The sequence below is a fragment of the Teleopsis dalmanni genome, chromosome 2, assembly GCF_002237135.1.
Source record: "Teleopsis dalmanni isolate 2A chromosome 2, ASM223713v2, whole genome shotgun sequence".
Classification (NCBI taxonomy): Eukaryota; Metazoa; Arthropoda; class Insecta; order Diptera; family Diopsidae; genus Teleopsis; species Teleopsis dalmanni.
The window spans coordinates 9198574-9220702 of NC_051847.1; the positions used below are offsets into that span (position 1 = coordinate 9198574).

General features: G+C 26.0%; 2 protein-coding genes across 8 annotated transcripts in view; one reads left to right on the forward strand and one right to left on the reverse strand.

Annotated features, from left to right (window-relative positions):
- Nucleotides 1-22129, forward strand: part of LOC119685179 (A disintegrin and metalloproteinase with thrombospondin motifs 8-like) — a gene marked incomplete at its 5' end in the record, with an annotated part of 62224 nt that overhangs the window by 32695 nt on the left and 7400 nt on the right. For 4 of the 6 annotated variants that reach the window (XM_038099397.1, XM_038099399.1, XM_038099400.1 and 1 more), the window contains 4 exon segments: nt 1633-1886; nt 2422-2526; nt 18016-18158; nt 21916-21971. In XM_038099397.1, coding sequence (XP_037955325.1) covers nt 1633-1886; nt 2422-2526; nt 18016-18158; nt 21916-21971 — 558 coding nt within the window. 6 annotated transcript variants of the gene reach the window in all.
- Nucleotides 13721-21984, reverse strand: LOC119685180 (NEDD8-like). Of its 2 annotated transcripts, XM_038099403.1 has the most exons (5): nt 21895-21983; nt 15195-15316; nt 14330-14426; nt 14031-14252; nt 13721-13963 (listed from the first exon to the last, which is right to left on the reverse strand). In XM_038099403.1, exons 2-5 carry the CDS (start codon nt 15314-15316, stop codon nt 13766-13768), a joined length of 639 nt encoding a protein of 212 aa, XP_037955331.1. In that variant the 5' UTR covers nt 21895-21983; the 3' UTR covers nt 13721-13765. The 2 variants fall into 2 exon arrangements, with proteins under 2 accessions (XP_037955331.1, XP_037955332.1); XM_038099404.1 differs by lacking the exons at nt 13721-13963; nt 14031-14252; nt 14330-14426; nt 15195-15316 and adding an exon at nt 20129-20455 and having other exon boundaries at nt 21895-21984.

Genomic DNA, 22129 nt, shown 5'->3' on the forward strand with positions numbered 1-22129 from the left:
AATATATATTCCATATAATATAAAAGAATATATATAAATTTTAACTTTTATTATTTGTAAACTGTTAGTTTTGTTAAATTTGGTTTGGTTCGACTTTTGCGTTTATTTAACATAAAGTTAAATATATTTTTTTATGAGAATATGGAAACTTTATGATTTTCTTGAAGAGTGAAAATATGCATAAAGATATATCAAATGATTTGAATTCCCAATATTATAAAAATCTTAAATAATATAGGTATATTTTTTTGCGATTCCATTTCCTGACTGTTTATTGCTAAAATAGTTATATTTAAATTTCTTAGCTATACTGATGAATTGTCTATTGCATTAAATATTATATAAAACTAAGTACGTGGTTTTCCTCGCACGATATCATTAAAGTTAAGTTCGATAACATATTAACCTCCGATATGGAATATATGCTGGTTGAGACGTTTCAACTTTCCAGAAATTTTCAAAATTGAGGTTATCTACATGATTAATTTTACTTACGGAATCATTTTACTTGTTTCGGAAAACAAATTTGCAATAAAAACGATGTTGTCTTGTATAGGTATAGTACTATAGAAATTTGTTTGTGTATACAAAATGTATCTTAATGAATAGTGCAAATAATAAACTATCTATTGCAAGTAAGCTTATTATTATTGGCAACATAACTATTATAATGAATGTTTTTCAACAAGAGAATAATGCAATTAACGAAAACATGTTCAATGCCTATTTAAAACCCTTACAAATACATCAGTAAATAATTTTGCTGATTTTTTTATTTTCTAAGCATATAGGTATATGTCAATTCTTAATATCACCTCTCTTGTATTTGAATATGTTCATATAACATAATAATAACTTTTGATTTTTTACTAATGAAAACCTTCTGTCAATACAAAAACTAACAGTCAGAAGTTAGTTACCAAAATTACTAGTTTTAATATTGAATATATCATTAAATATTATTCGATATTATTTAAAAAATAAATCTCCTTTTTCCTTATTTTTTTTTATAATTGCGCTTATTTGCTGCTAATAACCATAAATAGTCCACATAGTAAGACAGCAATATTAGTCACAGATATATTGCAATATTTCATGCAGTTAGCGGTTTTTTTAATGTGTTTAAAATGCACATAACGGTTTAATATTTACTTATCTGTAAAATTAATATTTGATTAATATATCCGCTTGTACAACTCCGGTTGTAAAGTTTTAAAGTTCATCAAACTATTGAACCGTAAAACAACCGAAATTCAGCCGAAACCATGCCACGAAAGATACTAGCGTGCATAATTGTTATTACTTTTTATGGTTAAGCTTGACCACAGATTACATCTTCGGACAAGAATTTATGCACATTTATGTCAGTAACCTTCAATGAAACCATTACATAAAGAATCCATACAAAATTAAATTATTAAAAAATACCTACATGGTAGCTTACTTTTTGCTTATGTTAAGAGAAAAATGAGAATTGAATTTTTTGATTGTCGCCAAAAACCCATTAATATATTTTTAAAAGACTGTGGGTGCGTTCATATAGATTATTATAAAAAAATTAAATTAATTTAAAATATAAAAAAAAATGTATTATATTCAATAGCAAACATTATTTATTTTCGTTTTCACTAGCTTTTATGGAACCCGATGATCTAAGAACAAGTGAGAAATTGGAAAAACTGCAACGTCGCCAAAAGCGTTCAGCAAACTTAGATGACACGGCGGAATTAACAAAAGAAGATGAAGACGCTATGCATGATGAATTGACTGAAGATGAAGAAGAGCATACACGTGCTAAACGGCAAGCACCTTACATCATTTATCCCGAGGTTTTGGTTATTGTGGATTACGATGGTTATCGGTTGCATGGTGGAGATAATTTGCAGGTGAGGTTTCCTGCGATGCTATAAATAATATCTTCATGGCATTTATGTTAAAAAAGTAGCAAAAAATTAAGCAGTTATGAATTTGCTTACCTAATGATATCAGCAATAAAAGATCACAAAATTAAGGTGTGCTGTTTGTTGCACGTTTTAGTGCTTGCTTAATGGGTGTATTCTCAGCACATCCTTTTATATATCTAGAAAAATAAAAATTCTATCTTTGCTGTCGTTAAACTGATTTTGAAATTCATTTTACAATGAAGCGACAAAAAATTTTTTGTATTTTTCTACTCTTGTACAATTTCGACGTAAAGCCAATTTCATTATATTTATTTTATTTTGTTTTTTTTTATTTTTGTATTTTATAAGCAGTCAAGACATTCATAAGCAGTCAAGACATCATTAGTCAAGAGGAGTATCTTTTATATTTCTAAGAAATAGTGCTTACATTTTGTGATATTTTATCTGTGAATTTTTAAAATATTAAATAGTACGTGTCAGTATTTACAATTGATATCTTTATTTATCTTCCAAACAGGTGAAACGTTACTTCATCTCTTTCTGGAACGGCGTAGATTTGCGTTATCGTTTACTTAAAGGTCCTAGAATACGTATAAGCATTGCTGGTATTATTATCTCAAGGGTAAGTCTATGAAGCTTTTTTCTTTAATTTTAATAAGTTGATATATTTTAAAATTTAACTATGATGCAATTACGACAAAATTTGTAAAAATTATAATAAAGATAATGATTAAAATATTGGTGAGTTTATATGGACTAGGATTAAAACGTTAGTAGTTTCGTCTAGAATTAATAACAAAAACCAGAGCTTTCTTTTTATTTAACTTAAATTAATTTAATATGACAACCTTCAGACATTTCAATAGTTAATAGAATAATTTATAAATGTGAAATACAATTTGTCTTATAATTGATGAGATATTAATAAGTAAGACAGACGAAAGTGCATTAATTCATCATCTATATAGTATATATAGTATCATAAGCTTTATTAAAGGTTCTGGATGGTTTTAGCCCATGGGTTCTAAATAATACGGTATCACAATGGGCCTATAAGCCTAAGTGGATCCCCCTGGGATCGTCGGTATAACCTAACCTAATAAGTAAGACAATGGTATACCGCAATCTATAAAGCTTATTGTGCTAAATTGATAAAATAACAGATAGTACAAGTTTGAATTTGAAAAAAATTTCTAATGTAATTTATTTGGTTTCATAAATCTTTAAAAAGATAATTTTAAAGAAAATATGTGTATATTAAATTAATAAATTATCATACCAGGTATGAAAAATGTTTAAACGCGCAATTTCTATTTCTTTTCGTTAAGGTTGTAAAAGTGCTAAATAAAAGCAAGAAAATGCTATCTTTTTACTTTTTGTAAAATAAGAAACAGGTAATGTTTTATCAAATACCAAAAAAACCATCAGATCGGATTACTTATTAACTTATTACTTATTAACAAATATACATAAAATATACATATACATATACGACTTATCGTGTACCCTGTTACATTTTTAATAAATTCGGTAATGAAAGTGCATATATCACCGATTTTTAAGATGATCTCTGCCACAGTCTATTTCGCCTTGTATAGAAATAATAATAAATAATTTTAGGAAGTTTTTAGCAAGGTTATCACAACGCACCCAACGATCTACTTACATCTTATGGCTCATTATGTTGCCATAAATTAGTTCGTAATATTGCTTTCTTATAAACATTTTCAACATTTTTGTTTCAAATAAGTTGCACTACAGGCAAAACATTCACCCATATTTTTATAAATTTATTTAATATTTGCTAATATTAAATAATGTTTCATAAATTAAAGTTACTCACGTAATTTGCTCACCAGGAAGTCATTGCGCTTGACAAAAACAAAAATTCAAAAAATTCGTCTAAGTCTGAGCGCACGAAACCAAAAATTATGGCTACCTTCAAAAATGTAAGTACCGCAGAGCTAAGTAAAAAGAAATTAGAAAGGCTTTGAAACGCAAATCTGTGAGACACCTGTGCGCTGCTAACCCAACAACTGATGCAGTGATAAGCTTTAATGAATTTGGCTGCATTGGCATGGGTAAAGTAAGTGGTAGTCATTTTTTCTGAAGTGCAATATTTTTCCGCAACTACAATTTTGTGATGCACTAATTCATTGCAATGAAAATCAGCTTTTTGGCTACAATCATCAGAAAACACGTTACCAACAATATTTTAAGCATACAACGTGACTTCAATTAAAGCCAGTATAATTTATTGCCATAATTGATGAAGTTTTCATTATATAATATCAGAGTATTCTGTATACATGAATACTTATTTGTATATATTTATTAATATATATATATATATATATATATTATATATATATATATATATATATATAATATATATATATGTATATGTTCATTCTTACAAGATACAAGTAAATCGTAAACATGTGTTAAGCAAAAAGTTTCGTATGTAAATTTTTAAAATATTAATGAATTTATATATTACAGTGATTTCGGTTAGCTTTCGTATCAAAAACTTAAAAAATTAAAAAAAAAGATCAGATTAGGTTATTAGGGATAATAGGGATTCACTTAAATCTGTAGATCGATTTGGTTGCTGTAAAAAGCTCAAAAAGTTTGAAATCATTTCGAACATCACACAATAATGAATCCTAATGTACTGTTCAGCTGAGTAGGTTCCTAAAGTAAAAAAAAATCTCTAAAATATTGTGTTATTACATACCTGAAAAATTTTATTTTTTGCCAAAAAAAAGTTATTGAAGGATAAAAGCCTGTGTGAAATATTCACTAGCAGTTAGATCGCCCTTCTATTTTGAATAACATTTTAGAACTTTGCTAGCACAACAGAGAAGGTTCTTAAAGAAGGAAACAAAATTATTCCCAGAATATTCCTATCAAACTAAAAGATTTATATGCTAGAAATTCATACCAACCACCAGCTTCAAATAAAGCGGAATAAACTGAGTAGTGCTGATAAGTCACTGCATATTAAAAGACGAATAAAAAGTCTTGGTCTACATTTTAACGATTTTTTCCGGAGTGTAACCTTTCTTCATTGCATATGTTAGTGCCCAAAATTAGCTAGAATCAAATTTAAGATGTTCACGATCTCTTTCTTAACTGACCTAACAGAGCTGTCATTCTTGAAAGTAGGCTATGCCTAGTGGTTATTCAGGTCTGGCATACTGATAGTGTTTCGGATATTTGTATTTAAATAAGCTTTACTGCACAACGCAGTCACTCCAACGTAACCTAACTTTTATCCTTTTGTAAGACTGCGCATTCATTTTTGTTAGGACCAAATGAAGAATAAGAGTTTTGAATTTCGTTCGAAACTTCTCACTCTATGATTGCATTTCATTAAACTTCCATGAGTAAAAAAAATATTAGGAAAATTTAGTTTAACATTCTCAGCACTATGTTCAGTTGGAGCACACACTCTATTAAGAAGTCTATATATATATCTTTCACTCTACATTTTCTGTTTTCATTTTAGTTTTATCATTTGTAATTTAACTATTCCTTTCGGGTCTTATCTACTGTTATATTGTTGAAGTCTCAATTCACTTTGCAGAATTCTTCATGCTTATTCAAAAGTTAACATTTTTGAAATTCCATTTTTAATAAAAAAAACTAGAACTATAATTACAAAACTGCACGTATGTATATTAAAAAATTGTTAATCCATTTACAAAAATACAAGTTTATTACTAAACAAAAATTCATGTCAGATTAAAAGGCACTCAAAGGCAGTTGAATTGCAGATATAATGGTGTGTTTATGTAGTTGTTTCGGCTTTGTTTATTTGTTATAATTATTGCATGTTTTATGACTTCTAATGCGATATTAAAAAATTGCTTTTATGATTTTTTAATTATGCGCTTAAACGTAATTAACTAAGTATTTCATCAGATTAAGTGCAGAGTTGCCACAATAAACAAAAATTTACTATTCTTACAAATGATTTTATAATCAATTGTGGTAGTATCTAAAATTTGTCATAGATAAAGCTTTAAATATAATTATTGCAGAATGCAAGTAATCAATTAAGATACAAATTGATTATTAAACAAATTCCTGTGAGATTGTTGCATACAGTAGATGAAGATGAAGATAAAGATCAATGATATAGTGATTGTCGTGAAACAAATTGTTATTGGATACAAATAAATAATAAAAAGTAAATACACATACAAATTGCATTTCGCCTATACATGTGAAAATTTTAACCAAAATAATTTTATAATTTTTAATATTTATAAATTTAATTGTACCAAAAAATATGCCAATAATATGTATATAACAATTAATACTTGACCGATTGTAGGGTTCGAAAGCAACGCACATCAAAAGTAACGCACATAAGCTTTTAAAAACCGTTGTTAATCTCAGCAATTCAAAGATTTTGCAAAAATTTTGCAATCATAGCTGTTGTGAGTCTAAGTTCAGTTGGCTTTATCACATGTAATGGTTGCCAATAAATCATTGATTTTATATCTTAGAATTTCATAGGAAAAGAGCACATCCAATAGCAGCTTAACCAGTTAGAAATAAAAATTTTAGCATTTGATTTGTGTTTGCTAAAAAAATTACAACATAATTTCCTGTTAGTCTTGTCTGAATTTTGTAACCGCAACGCATGTACAAGGTCTTCAATGATAAAACTTAAACAAACGAAAAAACTGAAACATCGGAATTAGTGTTTTTATAGATGATTTTAATAAATATACTTATTAAAAAACATTTAATTGGAATATTTATTAATAAATGCAATAAAAGAGTTTGTGAAACTGAACCAGAAAATAAGCATATATACAACACATAACATTTCAATATGATATATATACATCTAAAAGATTTTAAGTAACTTTGAATAAAAAGTTTAAATTCTAATCCTTTATTCTTCAATCACTAATTTATTAGTAAAAGAAATTACAAGCGCAGGGATTTATAATTGGGTTATCTCAAATCAGTGTTATCCCTTGTAATTTGTTAATTATTCTTCCGGTCTCTTAAGATAATGTTTTTAAATGGATTATACTTGGTCTGCGCGATCTCATACATTATATAAGAATTTTATTATAATTTTCCATGATATCTTAAATAAACCGCTAAGGAGTACTTTGCTTTTTGTTTTTGTTGTTACACATCCATTTTCTAAGTGATTTAGTATTGTTCATAGTAAATTCTGCTATGATACATTTATTCCTGATTCCAGCTATATACACGTTATTTTTTCAATAATAAACAAGGCCGATAGATCTCCACGGCTATATGTCAGTTTTTGTTGAAATTAAAATTACTTTTGATCCTTATCCTGATGAAGACTGTCAAGGAAAGTCGAAATATAGAATATATTAAAAAATATTAAACAAATGTTGAAGTTTAATTTTAAAAAAGGTGACCTATAGCCGGATAAAAAATATATAAAAGCATTATTAAAAAACAGGTCCATAAATAAATTCAAAATTTAAAATTTTTTTATATGCTGTTATAGAACATCATAAAACTTTGATCAAATCGGTGCTCTACATCAAATAATTCCTAGCAAAGCATCTACAGTAAGAGTACAAAAGATGTGCTGTGGTTGGAATGCTACTCTTCACTGGTGGTCCATAACGCTATTATTATTTAATAACACATATATACTATATATACTATATTTGTGTTCTCTGGCATGTTAACTTCGGTTTTTGTTTTTTTTTTCTTGAAATTCGTGTATTACTTAACATTAAATGACTTCTATATATGTATGTAAAACAAAACATAAATTATTTTCATAATAAAATAGTCGTACTCTTAAATATTAACACTTCAACAAGTACTTGAGGCTATTTGATTTGGCATGCACGTACGGCAAAGTCTTAGCGAATTTGCATGCGATTTAATTAAATCACACACTAATGGAAATAATAATTCATTTCTATTAAAAATAATTAAGCAAAACTCAATTGCAGTGCCTAAATTAAACCATATCAGAAAGCACCTTCAACTCTTAGGTTATTGACTTCTAGGTGCGTATCTAAAATTTTTTATCCAAATTAGTTAAACGCATAACTCTGGTATGTAGCCTAAAGCTTGTACACAGATATTTCTTGAACCAGTATGGCTTCGACACGTTTGTCAAATTACCAAATATACTTTTGTAAATGAGAGTAACTATAACGATATCCATATTATGGCATAACAAGTATGGTTACTTTATATCCAAAATTGACGTTAAAAAAATCTTCCTGCGCTTAATTATTAATCTGCTACCAACCTTGTGGGTGTGGTGTGAATGAAACACCTTCTCAACTATTATTGATATTAAGATATAACGATTATTAACCTGATTAAGAATATTTTGGCTGCATTATATACGCGTAAAGATTTTACTATTATTAAAAAGGATATAACTATTTATTTTTTTCAATTATTACGATTTGGTGAGTGCGTGCGTCACCAAGTAACAACTTACTAATAACATTCAATGACAATATATCTTGTGAATTCAGTATCAGCGTTCATAAGTCGTATGTTACTATTAACCACAGCTGTTGCACTTCAACCTAACCCCTCTAAGTTTTTTTCAGATATCAATTCCGCTACACTTAAGTGTGTCGCAATAATTTCCGTTATATTTATCTGTAGACATTTTTTTATGTAAATTAATTTTCTAACTCTGTAATTTATAAAATGACAAGTACAACAAATTTTATAAATGACTTTTTGTGTTTTATTTTTATTTAATGAAAGAATTATTACAAAAACTCGTTGGTTGCGAATTGAAATGCAGGCAAGCACCAAAATAAACTATAAACATAAATATATACACTTTAAATCACATATATTTTATATATATGTATATAATATAATTTTTGACCAGTTGCCTTTCAAAATATTATATTTTTTTATTTGGATTTCATTAAGTGTTGATACACAACCTCACAAGTTTCCTGAAGGTGGTTTTGTACCAGTCCACCGGCAGTATTTTCAGTGCTAAGGTAACAATATTGGTGACTTATTTAGAAGGCATTTTATTAGAATTCTACAAAATAATATAAAATGTCTGAATGTTGTTTCTGAGATGAAATACATATACAAAGGTTCTAAAAATATTTGTCAAATATAAACCCTACAATCATTTTTTTGGGATGTAGAAATATATTTGACTTTTATGATGAAGTTATTATTAAACCATGTTTCAACATAACAATTTATTTAGCTTATCTAATAAATGGCCATTTAAGTGACGTTAATTATATATATTGTTATAATCTATGTCATTTTTCGGGGAATAAATAATTTTTAATCGCTGTCTTCAATTTCTTCCATAGACAGTAGTTTAAAAGCATAGAAAGCGGACGTTTAAAGTTTGCAAGTAAGAATGTACTATAAATCAAACCAACCACTGAGGTAGCTATAAATGTTGTGCTGATATCTCTAAGACTTATGACATCTCAAACGAAATTTTAATGTTAATACAGACGTACTATAGTTTTCGTAGTTTTAACGTTTATACAGCTTTACCTATAGAAAAACTATTATTATTAGCTTTTAATTAACTATTTTGTATTATCTTTGGCTTCGTTTTAATTGTATTAATGCTGTAATTGAGTTAGTGCTAGTTGAGTAGCTACCATTTCTAGTGCTGTTAGCTGACACATTCGATTTTTAATAAATTAATAATATTTATAAATATTATAAATGCAGTAAATATCGTAATTTTCGTAATTTTTACCTATGCAGTATAGCGCAGTACAATTTTTTGATTTTATGACTAAATTACTTGTTAGCTTTTTTTTTCTTGTGCCCTTAACAATTTTAAAGTTCACTAAAATATTAATTTATTAATAATACCAAGTAATACTCTTGTATGAGTCGAACTTAAGATTGTAAAGAAATTGTGTGATGTGTAATTTTTAATATATATAAATTTATTTTATAAATATAATATATTAATATCGATTTTGTCGCATATAATTTTAAATATATTTAAATTTCATTATATATATATAAATGCAAATATTCAAACAGTTTCTCTTACAAAAATATTTTAAAAAAACATTTAAAACTTTTTATCTAATACTGAATCACGATTTTGCATTTTAATTTGTTAATCAATTAATCATTGCATTATTGAGGTTTTATAATCTTACATTAACCAATAAATGGAAAGTCAGTGCCTTAAATGCTGCCCTTTTAGCTGTAGGGCATCATGAAATCATGCCAACAATCTCGCTTGCATTTGATGTTGACACTAAAATCTTTACAGACTTGCCACACTTTATGTTCAATAAATCTTTTCAACTGTCATACAAAATTTTTGTTGGATTTTGCAACTTCTTTGACAAGTTTTAGTTTAATTTTTAAGCTGAAATTAGTTCAAAACAGATTAGAAATAAAAAAAAACATATGAAAAATAATTTAAGCCAAGTTAAGGAAAAAAACCCACGCGACTTGGTGCCATGCGACAAACTAAAGCAGTTTTTAGTCTTTTCTGGAAAGAGGTCTACTTCAAAAGTTTTCTGCTTGCAATTAAATAACAAAAAAAATTTATTAATGCAATCGTATATATGTACATATGCATTGTATACAGATGTATATATATATTAAAGGAAATGCAGTATGAATTGAAGGTAGTGATGTATTGTTTGAAGACATTGTTGGTATCCCATGAGGTTTATTGCTTATAAAAGTGATACATGTGCCAGAAACCACCTACTATTTTCAGCATCCATTACTTTCAGCTACTTTCGAGGTTTATGCATATACAATCTAATCAACATCAACATCAACATCAAGTATATAAAACACCCACAATCATGCACCAAAATAACTTAATTCAATTTGATCTATTTTATTAATTAAAAATATTTTAAATGCAGTACTTAGCAGGAGTCAAACTACAGTCAAGTACTGATTATTTTTGTTAAAAGTTTCGTTTTTTAGTTTTCTAATTTTTAAACAAATTTTTATATCTAAAGTACAATGACCTTTCATTTGCAAACATTTTTTTCAAATTATGCACTTATTTTGCTAGAGTGCCACATGCCACATGCCACACTAAAAGCAACACACTTTCAAAATTGTCATAAAAAATTATATTGCAGCGACAGTTTCTGTTACATTTCGTATTCATTATATAAACTTTATAATAATTTTAGTTGACCAACCCATTGAGATCCTAGCTGAACAGGTTTGTTCTCATAAAGTGAACATATAAATAATTTATAAAGTTTTTATACGCCTGCATATCGAAATTAGCTCCTGTAACTGCAAGCTTTGCATTATGCAAATTATATATAAAAATGAACTCATGGGTCAATAATCCACAAAGATGATAAGATTACAGAAATTTAAAAGCAATTGCATTAGTAAATTATTGCATATTTTAAAATCCAAGTTAAATAGATTATATTTATTTAATTTAATAGTTTTATTTCGAAAGTTTTAAAAAAACTCGCAATTGAAGTAAAATTCAATTCAATTATTTCCACGGATTAGCTAAGAGGGATCAGAAGAAGCAGATCGATACTAATTGAAAATAGTGTGGATCAAGGTTAAGGGAGTTAGCTATTCAATGGGGTACCTCCATAAATTAGAAGGGCTTAATTTAGTATTTATATTTAGACATGGAAACTAATAAGCAATTTCATTAAAAGTTGAGCTGCGGTTATGGCACACATTGGGATATGACGTATTTGTACGTGGCAAGTAACTGTTACCGTATACGTATATCCCAACTTTAATTGAGCTAAAACAGTTGTAGCTGCACTAGTAATACATGCTTTATACCAAATTTCAGTCGGATGACTGTTGAGAACTTCTTCTGCACGTTTGTTTTCTTCACTAGTAAGAATATTCTTGTCTGCTTACTCACTTGCTGCTGTCCTTCTATCCTAAGGGCAGCATAGAGTCTTAACGATTCCTCTAAATCTAATACTGTTGCCTGCTTCTCTCGTGATTTGGTTCCAGGAGTACTGTGCGTCTTTACTGTGCCATGTCTTAGCTGGGGCTCCATACCGGCGGTTGCCTTGTGGGTTCCAGCGTAGGGCTTGCGTGTGGCCAATCCACTTTGCGAAAGATATTCTTTCTTCTATGACATTGATATCGTTAACTTAATTTAATTTAAAATAGAATTTATTTATTTTGTCTTTTTAAATACATTTACAATTTCATAGGTTAAAATTTTTCTTAAATTACTTATTAATATGCGACGAGGAGTGGAGATCCCTGTTCAATTAACAGTCGGTCAAACTATTTTAATTTCATGCTTAAGGCAAAGCCCATAAAATGGATTTTCACGTTTTAACTTAGTCAAGAGTTACCTGTAAATATTTCGTCATCAAAGCCAGTTTAACGATGCCATAAAAGAGTTATTGGCATGATAAAATGATAGCAACTAAATGGTTACAATTGCTCTTAACAAAAATATCAACAACTTTGTTGATATTAAGATTTATTCTTTTTATTTCATTGGATTTGCAATTCTCTTGCATAAAATTAGTTTTAGAGCAGCCATTAAAACCAACAACCTACCTGTAAGGTTGCCTGGTAATTGAAGATGGTACCATAGTTCCATTTGATATTTGAAGTTGCACATGTTTTAGCAAAAAGGTCAAACGTGAGTTTGGTAGCAAAACACATTTGCGGTTATAAATGAGATAAATCGAACAGCTTTGAACAGTTTAACAAAAAAAAAACATTATATATAAATAATTGTTTTGATATTTAAAGAAATAAATTTAAACAAAATAGAAAAAATTTACAAAAATCTTTTGTGCAAAAATTGGAACTGCAATTTGTTATTTTATTGCTTCTTTTTTTCATAGCAGTTTTGATTATTAAAAAACAAATTCTTTTACAAAATTATTTTACACCTATCAAGAAATAGTATTTATAAACATAGCAAAATCTTAACTTTATTTCAAACTGTTATACACATTTGATAAATATAAGAATTATTATAACAGTTTTGAAATACATTTCGAGATAGTTATAATAATAGTACAATATAATGATATAAAATAAAAAAATGCATTTTTAATTATTTTAAAAATAATTTATAATTATAAGAAACATCTTAAACCGTTTATTTGTATTTTAAAAATAAGGAATATAGAGTGTTTTATTGTTACTTAACTATAAAAATCCTTTGTAATGGATACTTTAAAAAAATTAATTGAACATCATTAAAGCTACCCGGTAAACCGCTTACAAACTAGATTTCATTATAACAGTTATAAAAAGATATACTTCATTAAAACAGTTAAAAAATATTTTCAAAAATAACACTTTTGTTTTAATAAATAAATCTAAAGTTTTATATAAAATAAAAATAAACTATATTTATCTTTCTTCAATGTTTATAACTGTATATACCTTAAAATCAATAGTCTCATTATAAAAAAAGAATAAAAATTGCTTTAACAATTTTATAATAGTTTGAATACACACCAAAATTTATAGTAAGCAGTAATAAATTTTTTAGTTTTTGAATTATTATTATTATTATTATTATTATTATGCACATCAACTTGAATGTATAATTAATTCTAAAAAAGTACCTTTTTAAATAAATAATTATTTATATTATATTTACTGTATAAATTATATCAATGTAATTATAATTCTTCTATATAATTATTACAGTTTTAATAAGTGTTATACTGTATTATAACAATTGTTGAATATTTAAACTCTCATTCTTATTAAAACATACAATAAGACAATAATTGCTATAATTAGTGATTCTTAAACTATATGCTGTATTATATTATATATATTATACAAAGACAATATTTAAGGATTTGTCAGACATGACTCTTTAAATTAGTTACAGTTCAATTGAAATAATACTTTTATTTATACTGTTTTATATCAAAACCAACAGCTTCATCTGTTTCTATACCAATGTCATCAATTAACGCTTTTTTTGATTTTGGATATCCTTCCATGATGGCATCTAGCATATCATTACATATACGTTTACGTTTGCGCAGTGCATCTACCAATTCATTATAATGATTTACAATCTTTTTCGCTTCGGCTGATGTGAACTAAAAATATATTTGCTTTTTTTAATATTATTCAACAATTTAAATCATTTATTGCAATGAATCTTACTTTTTGTTCTAATTTTTGTGCTTTACTACGTCGCAATTTTTCATTCAATTCACGCACTTCATCCAACATCTCACTATGCTGCGCTTCTAGACTTTCAATGCTGATCACTTTGGGCAATACTTTCAGTTTCTTCTCAAGTTCTCGATACTCATTCTCCTTATTTTTAATGTTGTTTTCGATTTGCAACAATTTTTGTTTAGAGCCTTGCAATTCCTTTTTATTCTATAATATTTTAAAATAAACATTATAATTTTAATTATTTTATAGAAATGTAGATGTGTATGTAAGCAAATTATTACCTCTTCCATATTAAATTTTTGTTTGATGAAATATATATTTTGTTTTCCAAATGTTTTAACTGTTATTTTACCCCTTTCTGCTAATGAATCCAACATTCTAAAATTATATTTTTAAATTAAAATTACATATTAGACATTATGTATTAAAAGCATTTATTAAAAGTGTGTATTAGACTTAATTTTCTTTCAAAGGTAGAAAAGTCAGTAGAGGTAAAGTCTATATCCCAGAGTCGCTAGTCTGGCCAGACGACAAAGTAACGCTTATCTTTCCTACCAGCCAGCAATCTCGTGTTATAACAATAGACTTGATAGATTCTTCATTAACTTTAATTTTAATATTGAATTAAAATATTTATACTAATTAACTTTTTTATTTATGTTGTTAAAGATATTGTTAGTTGGTTTTATATATTTGGAATATTTTTACAATTAAAAATCTAAACTTTTTACCAATCTAGCTTAAATAGAATAATCAATAAAAATATTTGCTATGATATATTGCAATAGTAATAGTAACTAAATTGATGTAGTCTCCGTTCCCCTTTCTCTTAATAGTTCGGTTTAAAACATAACATATAGTATGTGGAGACTTTCCAGTGTTAATCTTCAGTTGTGACTTTTTCCTTATCTATTATGGTGACATTTTTTAAATCTACTATAAGTTTAGTTTCTATTATGTGTTTAGTATCTACTATATTTTTATTCTCACACATAACATATGGATAGTACTTGAATAGCACTCACAAACTAAAATTGTATAGCGTTAAGTTGGGGTATGAACTAAGCTTTGCTATATAACCACAAACTATTTTATATATTAATATATAAAATATATTAATACTAATTATTATTTGATTGTACTTACTTTTGTACGGTAGACTTTCCGAATGTTTTCCCACAATTTTCTAATACATCATTTACAGCAAATGGGCGATTCTTTTTAGACATAAAGTCAAGAATTATTTTTGACGCTTCCGTGTTTGACATCTTAAAAATGTAGATTAGAAGAAAAAAAATCACATAAATGTATAATCTTAATTTCAATATAACAGTAACAAATTGTAACAAATTGAAAAAATGAGTAATGAATAATGCATTAATACCAATTTTACTTGTTTAATCTTTTTTAGATATTTTTAATTGACCTACTTAGGTAATTCGCGAAACATTTTAAGATATAAATTTTGAGTTCAAAGTTTAAAAAACTATGTAAGATACAATCCCGAAAAGGATACAATAAACCCATAAACTTAAAAGACCTCACAACAATATTTTAGTTGAACACAGTAATACTATAGCAGATGTAGACAAACTTTTCCACACTTTCCACATTCACCTTTTTCAAAATAATGTTTCTTTTATTTACTAACAGAATTATTATAAAATTTTTTAATAATAATTATAATGATTATAATTTAGATCAGATTGTGTTCAGAGAAATCCTTATTGCTTGTACTCATATTATTGTGTAGGCTTTTAAGTTATAATATATATTCTGTTTTTATACAATATTGTATTAAAAAGAATATATTTTTATATACATTTAAAAAAATACAAGCCTTACTTATCAGTTTTATTTAAAACTATTTAATGCAAATAAAACATTTCTAATCGCAATAACAACTTTTTAATTATTTATAGAATAATTCGCAAAGGTGTAACAAATTAGCAAAAATAATTAAAATGTCAATTAAAATACACTACACTAACTGTGCTACTTAACTGTGCTAATATCTATCGCATAGATAATACAACTTTAGCCGGAGTAAGAGTAATAAAACCCGTAAATCTTAGCAGGCCTATCTGGTCTTTTGTAAAGAAACAGCACTTGTTTAATTCTAAATTGTTACAAAAAATTAAACGTAAATAAATAAAATAAAAATTAGAATATCAATTATGCACTGCTAGAAAAACTAGTAATGCTAATTTAATTTCTCAAACTGTAGACCTTTCAGTAAACCGCTTAGGCGGACTTGTGGTAAGTCCCAGTTCAACGCATTATATATTCTCTGCATGTACAAAGCATTTATTTCACTTTTATACTTAAGAAATAAAAGTAAATACTTTATTCAGATATAATTAAAATGTGATTATTATGCAATTGAAATAAATTTATTTTGTACTAAATAAATAAATGTAAATAGTAAAAAACAAAAAACAAAATATAAAAAAATCAAACTTTAATATAATGAAAATTTTACTTATTTTTCAAGAATCGTTTCTGTATAACTAGGACGTTTTCATATAAAAAAATAATTGTTATTGTAATTATAATAATAACTGAAATAGTAATATCTTAAGAAATAATATCTTAAATCATAAATATCAAAAATAAAACAATTTTATTGAGGTTAACACGATTCTAATCATAATAAATACCATTTAACCTATTAAATGACGGATTGTAGAAGTCCACTAACAAACAGTTTAGTGAATTTCTATAAAGAGATTGTAAATTTATATCCTACGCTTGTCCATAATGCTGTTAGTTCAAATTATAGAGGTATAAGCTATTATAACATAACAAACGATATCATAATTGAAGGACAAAATGTTCACTCAAAACAAGATGAAATACATATTTGTTATTATAATATAACAAACGATATCATAATTAAAGGACAAAATATTTACTCAAAACAAGATAAAATATATATATTTTTTTTTGTCAAAAAAAGCTTCAAATTTGGCAGGACACGAGATCGATTCCTGGTACTTGCGGTCTCAAAAAATTAGATACGAATAATTAATTAATACAAGAATTATTTCCAAGACCACTGATGAAGGGTATTTGGTAATACTCGAAACAGCTGTATGATCAGTCAAAAATTCAATTATTTAAAATAATATAAAATTAAGTTTTGTTGTTGTAGTTCACTACTTTTTGAGAAACCTCTTTATCAAAAAAAAAAAATTGAATTCATTCAATATCTTTAGCTTTCCCTAATACATAAAAAGAGAATCTATGTACGAAAATTTATATTTCAATAACAAATATAAATTTAATGTTCTTTAAACATTAAAAAATTTCGATTAATTTTAAGAATATATGACAATTTTATTCAGCAATGTGAACTGCTAAAATAAATATGTAAAATCGCTAAATTTTATCATCACAAAAAAAAAAGATAAACAATTGTATACGTCATAATAATATCAGTTGTATTAAATCTATAATTACAATCAAAATTGTTTAAAATCAAACAGTCATAGCAAGTACTTTAAAAATAATGCTTCTACTGTTTCTACATTAATATTAAATATTGCAGTTTTTAAAATTTTTAAATTATTTCTTAATTGCATTTATTACCATTTAAAAACTTAACGATGTGATTTATTTATAATATCGAACGGTAATTACACAAATCACCACTTGAAAAAATAAAACGTGATAAGCAAGCCCTCATAAAATTCCTTTCTATTTCAAATGTCAACGAAATTAATTGGTAACATGAACATCATCTTCATAGGCCAACATCTTATTTTATTTACCAGTAAATCGTGAAATATAATGTTTGAAATGTATTTTATTATTGAACATATTACACTTTTCATGAAATATCAACCAACAAATTGAATGCAAGTGCATTACGTATTTACGTGATACGTGATATTTTTACACTGCAAAAAATATTTTCTTGCATGAAAATTGCGTTAATAATTTTATTTTATTTTTTTGTTTATAGGGCAGAGATGCTACACCATATCTGGAAAGGAATCGTGTTGGACGTGATGCTATTGATTCAGCAGCAGCCTTAACGGATATGGGTAAATATTTGTTCCGTGAGAGACGTTTACCAGTTTACGATATTGCTGTGGCAATAACAAAGTAAGTTATTAGTTTAAATATTGTTTTTCATATTTATTATACACAAATAATTTAATTTAAACAAATGAATTTATTATTTTAACAAATACACTGCAAAAATCTCTTAAGTTTAATTTAGCTCTTAAATTTTAAATTGAATGATGTATTTCTTGTTCATTAGTTATCAATTAATAATATGGTAGATATATGTACTGCAGTTGTTATAATTATTTTATTCCTCTTACGATATAGCAGAGAATAGTAAAAATATTTTCAAAGTGAAAAATACAACCTATATATTTTAAATGAATTTATTTATATTATAACCATTTCTTGTTTATCTATACCTTCCTTCGCCACAACATTTTTGATGATGTTAATACCTTTCCAGAGTTGAAGCATTTGATGATACCTTAGAGTTATTTTAGAAACCTAATTTTCAAAACCGCTTCATATAGCGATTATATCGGGTCTCGTGAGATATTTTTTGCAAAACGATTTCCTCAGCCAATATTTTTGACTGTTTTTTTTTAGGAAATCTAAATTGATAATCTGTTACTTTAATAAATTAGATTGAATTAGGTTATTGCGACGATCCTAGGAATCATTAAACATGTTGTCCCATTATGCAGTCATCTAAATTCAAAAACTCTAAAACATTCTAAATTTTTAATAAATATACCTATTCTTCAATGGGATCTCTTCTAACTATTTAAGATGTAAGAAAAAGAGATCAAATATTATCGTCAGATAATAAGGACTTATAATGACAGCTTTATTTGTTTATGATTTTGCTTATCCAAGAAAATTAAATATTTTCTAAGAAAAATAAAGTATAAAATATAACATATGGGTAAATAAGATTATAACCAAAAGCAAAACTTAAAACTTCTTAACTAGAAATTATCCCCTTTTACAATTGTAGCTTTTTTCCATAAAATATTTTTAATAATTATAGAATAGCTTTATTTGCAGTGTATTTTAACTACATATTTATAAATCTAATAAGAGATTTACTGTGTTACGCTCTTGAATTATGTATAATACTTCTAATTTTACTTTATAATTACTATAAAACATTTCCGAACATATCTATAACTTCTCTTTCACTTTTAATATATATAAAAATTATTTCGATATATTATAAAATGCATATATAAACAGATACGATATGTGTCGAAGGCGTAAAGGCGGTCGTTGCACAAAAGGCACAGCGGGTAAAAATTTTATTTTCGCTATATAATGTATTATTTACTTTATATATACAAAGGCACACATCAATACATAAAACAGTTTTTTTTATATATTGGGTTTAATTAAAAACAAAACACTGGTAATACACAAACACACTCATACATGTTATGCACAATGTAATATTGTACTTCAAAAAATACAAAACAAAATATGTTTATTAAAATATAGGTAATATTAATTAGTTAAATAAAATAAATAAAATGGTTTAATAAAATAGTTGCTGAGTTCATACACACACTTGCTTTCAAATAATTATTATAAGTTTTTTAAAATCGAAAATGTTTTTTAATTGGGTATGATTGTTTTTATAAATAAATTAAATGAGAATTATAATTATTTGTAATTTGTCATAAAACTACTTAAATTACAAGGTTATTGCTAGTTGGTGACAATTTAAAAGCTTAAAGAAATTAATGCTTCTGGGTTTAGTAGACGAATTTTTAATTTAATATAATCATATTATATTAATAACCTTTAAAAAAGGAATAAATATAAAAATACTAATATAATAGAACCTGAAATTATACATACATTATATGTACTATCTATAAATATTGTAGATCACAATGGATCTCATATATCGTAGTCCATGCTAATAATAAACTATAGATGGAACTCCTTAATTAAACGATAAAGAATTAAGTTAGTTATTTCATAACTTTTTATGTATATTTATTAAATGAAATTTTTTATTAACAATTTATGTTAAATTATTTTATTTGAGTTTACATCTCTATAAATATTTTGTTTGTAGAAAAAATAGTAGTGTGAATAGAAAAACGATTCAAATTTGAAAAACCATTTTACATTGACCACCGCGAAGTGCTAGAACCAAATGTAACACTGAACCGCCTTGTACTTTATAATCAGCAGCCGTTTTATCATCGTTCATTTGTTTTCCAGAGAAAATTAAACGTTGCTGTTGCGGTGGTATTCCCTCCTTCTCCTCAACACGCTCCTTAATACGGTCAACTTTGTCTGTGGGTTCAATGTCAATTTCAATTTCTTTACCAGTAAGTGTTTTCACCTTAATCAACATCTTGAAAAGTTTGACAGCAAATCGGCTTTAAAAGAAATAGAGCAAAAATTATTAATTGAAAAATTAATCACTTATTTCTACATATTATTGAAAAGTTTTATGTACTATGTATTAATAAATAACTATAACAGCAATAAACAAACGAAACTACAAATTGAAAGTAAAAATTAAGTCCACTTAATTATTCTTTTAGTTATTTAAAACAAAGCAAGTACATATATTTAAAAAGAATTTAAATTAAAATGTTTTAATTATTGAAAAAAATTATTAAAACAAATATCGAATTAATTTTCAATTAAAAAATAAATAATTCAAAAGAATGCCGATTATTTATTGAAAGAATAGACAAAGTTGACGAACTAAGAATTCATAAATTAGAAATAATTATTTAAAACTATTTTTATATAAATTATACACTGTTTAATAAATTATAGTGTGTATGCGAATAAAAAAACGGCGTTTCTGTTAATTTTATTTTAGAAGAAAGGGTTATTACTATTAGTAAAAAATAAAAGACTTATAGTATGTTCTAACTGGTTTTCACATATATTAATTTAAACAGACTTTATTTCTCATTTAGAAAAATCTGCGTTAAACCTGATCATTTCGATTTAGTATTCTTTCTTTAATACATAATTTTTCTTATTAAAGTATGTTTCTATACACAAACCGATTTATTCTACATGCAAACGATATAGAAGACAATTTAAGTATTTTGAATCATCAAATTCAAACAGTCCTACGTTTCATTTGTAATAAATCTAGTATTATGATTCGACTGCAAAAACTGTTCTGCGTTTATGATAATTTATATATAATAAACACCATATACGTATATTCCCAAATAGACTTCATTCACTTCAGTTGTTATTACTTATTTAACAAATTATATATTTGTTTAAATTCTAATAGTTAATATAGAAAATAATATAGAAATAAGTATGCATTCAAAGCAAAATAAAATAGGTGGTTTATAGTTTCAAATATTATACTGATTTATCTGTATTATTTTTAAAATTTGTTCAGGTTTTCAAATCAAAGTTCATAATATTTTTTTTTAGAGCTTTTAAGGTTAAAATAAATTAAATAAATAATATACTCGAAAATGTCTTACTCACATTCTGGTCCGTTCACGCATATATTAATTCGATATAATTTACCTAAATACCTAAATATAGAAATCTTAAAATATTACATTTCAAACTCTACTCAAACGTACTAAAACTAAAATTAATTAAATTAGCACAAATGAATTGCTTTATTAAGTTTTGAAGCAACAACAAATCTTTCAAATGTCAAATCTTTCAAATGGTTTAAAAAAATCCAAAGTGTTTCAAACATATTATTCTATCTGTCGTCTGATATTTCTTTCTAGCTATATTTTCTTTCTTTACCATTTATAAATTAAAAATTAAACACAATATGGCAATTAAAAGTAAATATATTAAATTATTATATGCCTACCTTGGTTCAATTTATCCACAGACTTGATATGTGCAGACGTATGTCAGCGTATGGCGAATGTAATCGTGGCACAGCAGGTAATTTTTCCGGAAGATCTGAAAAACAAAAAAAAAATTCATTAAATCCAAATATAATTGCATCAAATAAAATTAATTATGAATCTAATTCTGCTATGCACGTTTCTTTGTACAGCAAAATAAAAAAAAAATTGCAATGTTCTTTTGTAAAAAAAACA